Source organism: Bombus flavifrons, chromosome 11 (assembly GCF_040668555.2).
Source record: "Bombus flavifrons isolate JBK064 chromosome 11, iyBomFlav1_principal, whole genome shotgun sequence".
NCBI lineage: Eukaryota > Metazoa > Arthropoda > Insecta > Hymenoptera > Apidae > Bombus > Bombus flavifrons.
In genome coordinates, this window is record NC_138452.1 from 13468728 (window position 1) to 13480102 (window position 11375).

Sequence of the window (11375 nt, forward strand, 5' to 3'; positions counted from 1 at the left end):
TATACAAGAACATACGTACATCCTTACACACATATGTAACTATGTACTTCAATGTTTCTGTTCGAAATCTTATTATAGTAATCGATATAAGTAACAAACTTTTTCTGGCTTGGTTGTAGTAGCTAACCATTCATTTCCTCTTAACTATCCTATTTACCGAAATTATGGGTGTGACAGTGTGTGACCAAGAAAATACCCAAATAACGTTATTAATAATTTCTACGTAAATAACTGTAAATGATTGTAAAAATTTCACATTTCATATGTTTAAAGCTTTTCTTCATATCTAACACATAGATATGATTATCAAGTTTTAATCAAATTTTATTTATATAAACGAATGTGGTCGACATGCTTGTATCTACTATTGCATGTGACCATAACCTTTTTCATCGTTATATAATCGTTTAGTTCATCTATATGTTGTGCAACATGCGATAAGCCTTGATAAATAAGATAAACCTCCGCGATAATTGTATGTTGCGTACCCAGAATGACATGTACATGGCAGATGTGCGCGCGCGCGCCCATACGCACCATGCACAGTGCACAGTACTGCACAGTCAACGGCATACATCCGCTGCCTGCATACCTAGAGCTTTATTTTTATGCAATTACACATAAATGAAAATTTGTAGTTACGCAATCGAGCACTGTAATAGAGTTACGGGTTAGTCATAGAATGACGACACGTAGAAATTGTAAGTAATGAAAGAAACGATGGTCATAAATTTCGGTCAGACTGATCAAAGATCGAGTCTGCTTAGATATAACGGCAATGAGGCAACGCGACTACATATAAGATTTTCAATGTCAAAGAACAATTGCAACCAAAGTAGAAAGTTGCAATTGTTACAAATGTTACAGAAAATAATAATTTATAACGAGCGGTTAATGATCGAGAAATGCTAATCAACGGCGTAATTCCAAGTAAGTATGTAGTCGTCGATGCCGGAAACTCACTGACTGGTCAGTACTCATTGAACGCTAATAGCAATCGCAAGTTTCCCTTCCCTGTAAATAACCGGAAATTTCACAAAAGTATATTGTGTGACAACTATCGTTGTTAGCAATTTAATTAACTTGCAAATAGTTGAAATCAATATTCACAATCAGACATACGTAGAATAGAATCGAATCGACACTGGATGAGTTAGAAACGTAATAGGGGCAGACAAATTAATAATGTATAAAGTAGTTTTTCAACAACTTGACGATTATTTGATTTAATTATACTTGTAACACAGAGATTTGATTTAATTATACTTGTAACACAGAGATGTCGAGAAATAATGCATACAAAACGACGAGCTACGCAATGTAAAGCAATGTTTTCTTTTAGAACGATTAACGATCGATTTGGTAGGTTATCTAAAAGATTCGATTTGTAAATGTATTCTTATAGATAGAAGATATCTTATAGATAGCAGATGCTGCCGGATATAGCAACGGCTCAAATAAAATTCTTTTCGATAAAAAAAGGCAAAGTATAAAATAAACAAAAGTTAATCGACAATTATGTTATACGTTATCTATAGTTTGCAGGATGCACGTATTGCTCGTCATGACTTGAAATTTCAGTATCATCCACTTGAACGGCTGTTAATGCTTGACATTCGTTTTCAAACGTGAATCGTTGTTCAGTATGCAGAAAGTACTCTAGAAGATCTACAACTATCTGATGACGTGGTCTATTGAAAAAGTCACCTATATTTTCATGAACATTCATCGGGCATCGTGAGTGCAATACGTATCTACATATGTATGGAAAATAAGTTGCAATGTTGAGACGAAGCTGTTGCGTTTTCTAATATGTATATATATTTTTATGGTTTTGCGTAAAAGTGACAAAATTGGAAAGAAATTAGTTTACCTAAGTAAAATCGAAACGAATCCTTTGATTTCTGGATGTGTTCTCAAATAAATTTCATTTTTCCTTCTCTCGATACATTTTCTTGAATTTAAATTGCATTTCTGACGTTTGTTAAGAGCTCCAATATCATAATTTAGCGTACCATGAGCCGGATCTTTTGGATGGAAGGCATGAATATTTCTCGGCAACCGATCCATAAAACGTACTTATCACTAAACAGAAGACAATATTTATTCTTAGGCTGCTCCGGTACAGGAGGGTGCAAGAAAATGTTTTAATTTTGAAAAGAGAAATTCGACGATTAACAACATGTCCCTTATTATACATTCAATTAGTTGCTAAGCAACGAATCAAACAAACCTTTCGTCTACATAGAATTATACGATTCCTATTGCCTGTATTGTAAGATTGAAAGATGATACCAATGTAGCGAGACGGATCACTGATGTGACGGACATAACGAAAAAGGAGGATCATGTGTTATGATCAAACTATTGAAAGTTAATCAAGCAAAATACAGAGATAAGTATTTTGTTATATATGATATCTATATGTACAATCAATACATATATATGGTTGCGTTGGAGTATATGTATTATGTATGCCAATAAAAAAGGTAGAAATATTGGGTTGGTAAATAAGTGATTGCGGATTTTGTCAATAGGTAGTATTGACATTTAGTTGCCAACCCAATACAATGAAACTTTTGTCGGAGCCCTGAAACGTAGACGTGTACCTATCACATGTTATCGCTACAAGTTGAAACCATTTCAGCCACTACTACTTCCGGTGAAATTCTTTACAGAAATGTTTCTTTGTTTCTTCACCGGTTTCAATATCGTATACATATATTATATGTAATAAGTGCGATGTAGCTAATAGCGGTCATGTCCATGCATGGTGCGGGAAGAGGTTTTCCTTTGTTGGGGAATTTCAGTGTCAAGTTACGTCTATTGTCGAATTATACAGGGTGGTTGGTAACTGGTGGTACAAGCGGAAAGGGGGTGATTCTACGCGAAAAAAGAAATCGAAAATATAGAATAAAAATTTTTTGTTTGAGGCTTTGTTTTCGAGAAAATCGACTTTGAATTTTCGCTCGGTACGCGTGCACTTTATCACGTCTCGTTATAACGGATCTCACTGTAGATCGTTGTCTCCATGGAAAAATTAAAAAAAAATTTTCTACTTCTTTTTTCGCGTAGAATCACCCCCCCCCCCTTTCCGCTTGTACCACCAGTTACCAACCACCCTGTATAATCGGTATATTATCGATTACATCCGGATCTAACGTGATCGCGTACTTCGCTTGTTCGTTGTTATTCGTAAATTCTCATCGATCTCGATGCATTCAAGTTAGTTCTTCGTTGAAAACATAACCCGTTAAACAACTTTTTGCCATCTGTTGGATTCCTTACAACGATTACGAAGATATTAATTCGAAGAAGACGAAAGCAATTATACGTATTATGATATACCATATTAGCAACGATCCACTTAATTGTAAACATGTCCACGTAAAGCTTACGTTGCATCAACCTGCCAAATTTTCTTGATTCATACATACGTAGGTAGATGGAGAGATTAACCAATGGATGAATAGGTAGACGAGTAAATAAATTGTAATAGAATTGGTAATAAAATCGGACTAAAGCGTCTACTAAATAAGAACTTTTTCATTTTCGAAAAGACATCTCGCGACGTAAACGATTTAGATCAAATTACGACTTTTAAGTTATGACTTACGTTTGAAAGTTATTTAAATGCATCGAACAACTTTTGTGTGTGTGTGTGTGTGCGTGTGTGTGTGTATGACTTAAAAGTAACACGACTTATGAGCAACGCACAAAACGCTAAAATAACGAACTCTCCATTTTCTGGGAAACAAATAATTGCCGTGATACACTGGTGAGAGGGAAAGACGAATAGCTAAGCCAGAAGATCGGGAAACGATAAGCGGGGATAGACGATCTAGATAGAGTGAGGAAACTCGACTAACATATAACGATTGATGGAGAATTACCATGAAAAGTGGAAAGGAAGGAAAGTGAGAAAGAAGTTCTCGGTCACTAGTGCGCGCTTACCTAGCATAGTGACATTCGAAATTGTGCCATAAACTCGGTAGAAATAATCACTATCTCGTAGATACACATATACATCGAATTAGATTTGAAATTTGATCAACTACACATGTTTACGTCAGGGGTCGCGATAACGTTGCTTTATATCGCTTGTGTGTTGGTGCCCTGTACTCATCAAAATAATAATGCGGTATCGAACGGAGCGTATATACGAAAATGTTGCTTCGATAACGTCGATGGCATCAACGATCATCAAAGTCGTTGTAATTTCAAAATTACGTTGACGATAACTCTACACGATATGCTTGGTAACGGTAACGTATCTGGCACGCGACCTGTCGTATGGCCTGTATCGAAAGTAAGTATCATGCGATAAACAATACACGCATTTTCATTCTTATGCTTTGTAACAATTCGTGGAGTGCGTGCAAACTATTATGGCACTTTCACCTTTGTTTCATTTAAAAAACACGAGCATATAACATTTTGAGAGAATTGGGACAGTTAAGAATGTTGGAATGTGTTATTGCGCTCAGACTGAGATTAAACTTGACATGATAATTTCAGGCGAATCTATTCAGTTCATTTCAATGTTTTCGATTGACACGTACACGCGTAAATATTCAATGAACATTAATACGTTTACTCATCCGGAGTCCGTTTCTCTACGATTAAACAACTATTCGTATAAGATATAAGTGACATTTTCCTACTAAGTCGCTTCTCCTACATACGCTACTATGTTTTTCCCCTCTTTGTAATTTCATTTGGTTTCACATACATGTACAGTGTACATATGTATGTGCGAAAATTAGATTATTGCAAGGTCGATCATTCGAGCAGTTCCGACAAGTATCGAGTGAAAGGAAGTTGACGGCGTCATGTAATACTTTTCAGGTACGTTTAGAACAGAGGATAGATCGGAAAAGGAAATAGCAAAATAAGCGAGGACATGAAAACCTTAACGCGCGAGTGAATATGAAATGCTTTTGTTTTAAAGTTTGCGTTTCTAATGATCAAATTGTTCGAGTTTAGAAGGAATTGCAACAACAAGAGCAAGAACAAGAACAACAGCGACGATATCTACATCTCTTTTATTAAGACTGATAAACCGTATGAAAACAGTAAAGTGACTGAACAGTGTGATAGCATGTTCGCTTCCCTAAATTTTTCGCGTGCTAACATAGTAATATTTGCAAGTATTATTTACATTATCCCTTATTTGATAGTACTTGTTTATTACGCTGTTCCAGCCATGGATGCACGAGCTTATCACAAAGCCGTGTTATGGTATAACATGACGCAAATTATCTTGAATAGAATTTTGATCGCCATGGTCACGTGCGTGCTGTCTCGTGTTTCCATACATTCTAATGTTTATATCATTCTGGGTTTGGCATTGATGTTTCTTACTATATCCTTAGCCTTTTATTACGCGACTTCGTTTAACATTACCGACTAGAGCGAAAATCAGCAGCGAGAAAGAAAGAAATTTTTAACGTACGCCAGTTGTACCTGGGGAAGTTCGTTACTACCAACAATTTTAGCTTGTGTCGTAGAACTGACTCCGTTATTTCCAAAATCATCTCTTATCAGACCAAATTTCAATGAAAAGGATGGTACGAACTTGACTGTAATTCTTTATATTGCTACATTTCTGGCCATAACTCGTCTCGCGAACGCCATTTTTTTTTGCTACACATCGTACAGAATGGTCTTAATACAAATATCAACAGCACTCGCGGACAACAACACGTACAGAATTAATACGATACGATTAAAAAACGATACTTTCTTCTTCTTAGGCTTTATCCTTTGATGGACGCACCATGGGTGACCAACTGCTTATTCTTACTGCTGCTGCATTTACCGACTTACGGCTATTAAAATTCTCACGAATGATTCAACCGATTCTCATGTTGTTAGCTATTTTACCGCCGCGGACGATATCGCAGGTTTTTCTGTACTTTAAGTCGAATCGAAGATTTCTTAACAAACGATCGAAATCGTTGTCCCTTCTCTCTGCCGTCCCTTTCTTCGATAGCAGTACACTAATAAATTATAATTACCAGGCAATAATTGTTATTAAATGAAATTATAATTCAAGCATATAAAGCAATGTATAACGTACAACGTCTCATGTTTTACATAATATCCCATTTTCTGTTCTTTCTTTCTTTTTCATTCCTTTCCCTAATCTATATTTTAATATCGGTCTTTAGTTTACCGCGTTGATGTTTTTTCTAAAGCTCCCTTTCGCCGTTTGCCTGCTCTCCGCATAACGATCAAAGATTCGTAAGAACATTTTGCGAAAGAAGAATGCATAGCAGGTGATTCGGGCATATTTTCACGTGCCAGAAGACGCAAGTGATGAAACCTGCACAAACATTAATATTCGTTGTAGACACAATTACTAATTGCATGTGATCCAATTACAAATTGTGTAGCAAACAATATATACTTTCATATAATTGGAAAACTCATCAAACCGTTATGATTAAACATTATTAAACCGTAAGGTTGATTATTGTGATTTCTAAAATTGTGGATTGGCTTTTTCTTTTTTTGATAGTGTATAACGAAGTTACGCCTTCCGAAGTATTTTCAACAAGTATACACAAATTTTATAGAATAGCTTGCTCTATACTTTATTTGTAATTTCGTGCAAGACTTTAGTTTTAATTCAAACCATTGTTCGAAGCCATCGAATCGATGATGTCGCATGTGATGTGAACGTGGTAAGAGAATCAGAGGGTCCTCAGAATGTGGCTGAATGTAAGTAAAACGAAGTAGCTGATGCTCTTTTATACCCACATCTACCAGAGAAAATCCCTACTTCTGATTGACCAAAAAACAGTTTATCGCTCTTGAATCACTCTGTTGGTAATCGAAGGAACGCGTTACCACAAACGAGGATCTATATCTCGTCGGTGGCGTTATTTGCACTCGTTCAAATGCACGTATAACACACGACTCTGTGTGTGTGTGTGTGTGTGTGTGTGTGTGTGTGTGCTGTATGAGCTATGCAACGTGTATCGAACTATCATTGGTCGTACTTGTATACCGTACTTGTATACATATTATAGACGAATAAATATATACGTACCAGATTAGATCGAGATAGATGCTATACAGTTACGCAAATTGAGAGCTCCATGTCACGCGGCTCCTTGAAGCACTCCTAGAGTTACGTGACCCATATGAACGAAACGCGTGAGCAGTATACTGTCTACGCGATCCATCTCCTCTGCGATCACCGCTTACCACGACTCCAAGATTTCGTAGCTCAATGTCGCAACGATACCAATTATTAGCTCACATTAGTATCAACTAACCAGTGATCTTGTGCTTACAAAGTATGCCGAATGTATTGTATTTCTTCTTCGGCAATCTATCTATTATCCAGTCATCTTACCATAATTAGGACAATATAATCTGATATTTTATCAGAAACTATAATTCTCACCGTCTTCCAATCGATGCTCAACGGCTCGATTAATATCAAATATCGTAATTTTTTGATCAAATTCAAATTACATCATAAGTTACCATCTACACGCCGTTGACGTAGGTATAGATACATATTATAGGTACAAAAATTGATTTTTTAAAATAGGAAGAAACGAATAACGATATCGAATATGGTGATTCTTATTTTTATCAAATTCGTCACGTCATAAGATCATAAGATAAGGTCCACGTACAACTGATCCATGGATATTTGCGAAATTTACTCTTTTAAAATAAGATAGACTGCATAATATATACATACGTAATAACAATTACGGTTAATGCATAACAATGGTTCAAGAAAACTTTCAGGCTTTCAATAGCCATACTCGCACTATGTAAGCACTTATTTCTACACATATCGAAATAAAAATTAATTTTAAATGAAATGTCGCATAAGTGATTCAATCGTGCTTCCTTGCGAGCGTAGAAGCATTTTGTAGAACAAGTTTTAATATAGAAAAATAAATTGAAACAGACAGAGTGAACGAGTTGATCGTGAACGTTTAATTAGATGGCTTGATTGAAAAGTTCATAGGAAACAGCAACTTTACTCTCAACTATGACAAAGACAACTTGATCTATTACATTCACTGAAGAGTAAGTTCGACGCAGTGGGGTAAAGTGCCTGCGAAGAAAAGTTGAGGGCGGGGTCTACCGATGGCAAAGAGTATAAAATCCTCGCTAGCGAAAAGCTACGGTATCCAGTTCTTACAGAGGTCTCAGAACGTCGTTGACTTTTTCATCATCATGGATTGTAAGGTAATCGTTTGTTTTTGCGTTCTTTCTGTCGTCTTTTTTTTTTTTTTTTTTTCTTTTTAAATCAATCTAATATGTACACTACGATATATGTAGATAAAAAGTTGGCATTTTAGTCTTGTTTCTCATTCAGATTTCAGTTTATCTCTTGGAGACGTGCGCGCGTTTACGACAAACAAAGACTATATATTATTGTTCATTATAGAACCATCGCGTGAACGCTTCCATAATGAAAAATGTTACATCGGTATCGCGATACACGAATCGCCTCTGGTGAAAGAGATCTTAGACCTCATACAGATTTGTGTATACATGCAAGAACATTGTTTGATCAATTTGTTTTTCATATACAGATCATTGGATATTTGGCTACGGTCCTAACTGTCGTTCATGCGGGAATAATCGGGCCGAGCACAGGAATAATTGCTCCCACTGGGGCCACAGTGGCAGCAGCACTTCCACAAGCTGCGGCTGCTGTCGTCAGAACCGAAAATTTTGATCCAAATCCGCAATATAGCTTCAGTTACAGCGTAGCCGATGGTCTTACGGGTATTTATTTGCCTTATCGTGAAAGCTGATTCGAAGTCAGCCGTTAGATACCATGCCAAGTATATAAAATATCGAAAAAGATAAACAACGAAAAGGAAATAGGATATAATAATCTTGAAAATTTTACTTTCTTCTTCGTTCGTGAATTAGCTCAATAGAGAATAAGAGATTTTGTAAAAGAGATCGCGATACTCGTGAATAAATTGATAATAAATTAAATAATAAATTAAATTAATAAAATTTATAAAAGGTGACAACAAAGCGCAAGAGGAAACTCGTAATGGCGATGTGGTTCAAGGTAGTTATAGCTTAATAGAGCCAGATGGTTCGCGTCGAGTGGTCTCGTATGCTGCCGATCCTGTCAACGGTTTCAACGCTGTTGTTCAAAAAGATCCTAGCGTCACGGTCAAGACAGCGGTCGCTGCAGCCCCAGCCGCGCGGCCTGTTGTCGCATCTCCCTTGCTGACACGACCAACGTCGGTTATCGCTGCAGCCGCGCCCGCTATAGCCGTTCGTCCACAGGTTCGTTCCGTGCAATCTCTCTTTTTCCTTTAACCTGAACCCCTGCTGCCTACTTACGTTAAATTCAGTATACTCCCTACACTGCCCTATATTATGCCGATTATACGATTCGTTAAGTTACGATTACGTGTTTATTTTGCAGGCTACGCTGTTAGGTGCCCCCATATTGAGACAACCGTTGTTAGCAGGTCCGACGGTAGCTGCCACAAACGTACTCACCGCGAACGCGGGTTTATTAGGTCTCGGCGTAGGTCTTGGTCTAAGACCAGGAGGTTCTCTCTACGGTACGCAGTCGCTTCTTGCGGGTGCTTATGGTACCGGAGGCATCGTTAAAGTTCATTAAATACCGCAACGGGATGCAACGCAACTCGGCTCGGCTCGATTCGATTCGACATGACATTTTATCTCCTTCTCCTCAGTTTTGCTTCACTTTGTTCGAATGCGAATTTTGAAAATTTTTTTGCTTTGAAAACGTTGAATATCTAACCACGTGTACTTGAAAATGTTACTGATGGCATGCAGCGACATTGATGCATTTCTATTTGTCATCTCCACTCATTGTTATCCATCTTTTTTTCTTTTTCCTTATTATCAATTACTGGTAAACACATCCCAAATTTATAATATTTACAAAATCCATATCTTGCTGTTTTACGTCGAAGACAAAATCTTATTTAAGAGCATCGGTCTAATGATTTAGAATTTTCATTCCAACATCTCTATCACTATAACGATATAGAAATAGCTACTATACGGTTAATCTGCCATCCTGCATTTATGACGAACGATTTTTTTCTTTTTTTTTTCCCTTTTCTTTTCTTTTCTTTTCTTTTCTTTTCTTTCTTGGTTCCGTTCAAGATTTCGTAACCAAGTCATTAAATACTTGTAGTGATTCTTATGGAACACTTTGACTTGTTTAATGAGCAAAGTCGAAAGGATAAGAATATTTATTTACATCCATTCTGTGACACGAGCAGACAGATTGCGAGCCTCGTTGACGAAAGAAAGGAACTGAGCGGAATACTAGGCAAATCTTTGTATTTTTTACTATAACTATTAATCGTCCCACTTATAAATCTCCAAAGATGAAAAGTGTATACTAGATAACTAGATTTCAAGATTTAGACATAATTAAAACGGCGTTTGCGTTTCTATCCAAGTGAAGTCCTTCCGTTTTAAAGACGTACCGTTACTGGATATAATATCGCATACAAAATAAATATATTATTTAGCAAACGAGCAGTATGGTTTAAATTTATAATAACCTTGCGAAGCCTTGCGAGAGATTGGTTTTTTATTCATTTCAAGTGAGTTTGATAAGCAGTAGAAAAAGAAAAAAAAAACGGAAGAAAGCAAAATGTTTATTGCCCATTGGTATTGGCCAAAGATAAACGAAACTTGTATTGAAAAAATGAACAGAAGAACCAATTTATGATCGTCTCCTTCATCCCGGATTAATATTTTCATCTCAAGCGCGTAAAATTGTATATCGTACTGTCATATATACTTCAAAACTATGAATAAATATTTCTACAACTCGATAGCGGCTCTTTGGAAGTATTGCGAGCAAAATTTAAACATCGCAAAGCATCTCATACAGCACCACTGTTTTCGATTGCGTTGGCAGCACATATTGCATTGGCGCGAGAACTACAACGTTATTAGCGTCACATATAAATTAATGTAAGGAAGTTACAGCAAAAGCAGGTTTTTTGTCAATATATCTACATACGATGTAATAGTAAAATAAGTAATAGTAATTAATAAATATTAATAAAAAAAATAGTAATAGGTAATAGGGAGCAGGGAAGAAACGTCTTGTTTTTCATTATAGAAAAGGCTCTAAATTATTTCAATGAATCTACTTTGACGGATATAAATGAATTACCTTCTATTTTATTTTGTTTCTCTATAATTTTCTCCTTTATTCTCAAATCAGATAAGTGATTTTCTGTGAGAGTTTCGAATTCTTGTTTCAACTGATCGCAAGTCGTTGTTTCCTCTCATAAACGATACTCTAAGTGATCTTTATCTTTTCCTCAGTTTCATTGAAAGTAGAGTTGTTCAATTACAACATATTTTTC

The 11375-nt window shown here is 36.3% G+C and overlaps 2 protein-coding genes across 2 annotated transcripts; both read left to right on the top strand.

Moving 5' to 3' along the window:
* The first annotated feature begins 3103 nt into the window (after window positions 1-3103).
* Window positions 3104-6062, top strand: LOC138184789 (G-protein coupled receptor Mth2). Its single transcript, XM_081833759.1, is given in 4 exon segments — window positions 3104-4309; window positions 4849-5719; window positions 5722-5799; window positions 5802-6062. Coding segments are annotated over 3 exon segments (1077 nt in total). The 5' UTR covers window positions 3104-4309; window positions 4849-4963; the 3' UTR covers window positions 6045-6062.
* Window positions 6063-7941: 1879 nt separating this feature from the next.
* On the top strand, window positions 7942-11050 carry CPR5 (cuticular protein 5). The gene is made up of 4 exons (XM_069122938.1): window positions 7942-8223; window positions 8574-8769; window positions 9020-9291; window positions 9434-11050. The coding sequence occupies exons 1-4, from the start codon at window positions 8122-8124 to the stop codon at window positions 9632-9634; spliced, it is 771 nt and encodes a 256-aa protein (XP_068979039.1). The 5' UTR covers window positions 7942-8121; the 3' UTR covers window positions 9635-11050.
* Window positions 11051-11375: the final 325 nt, after the last annotated feature.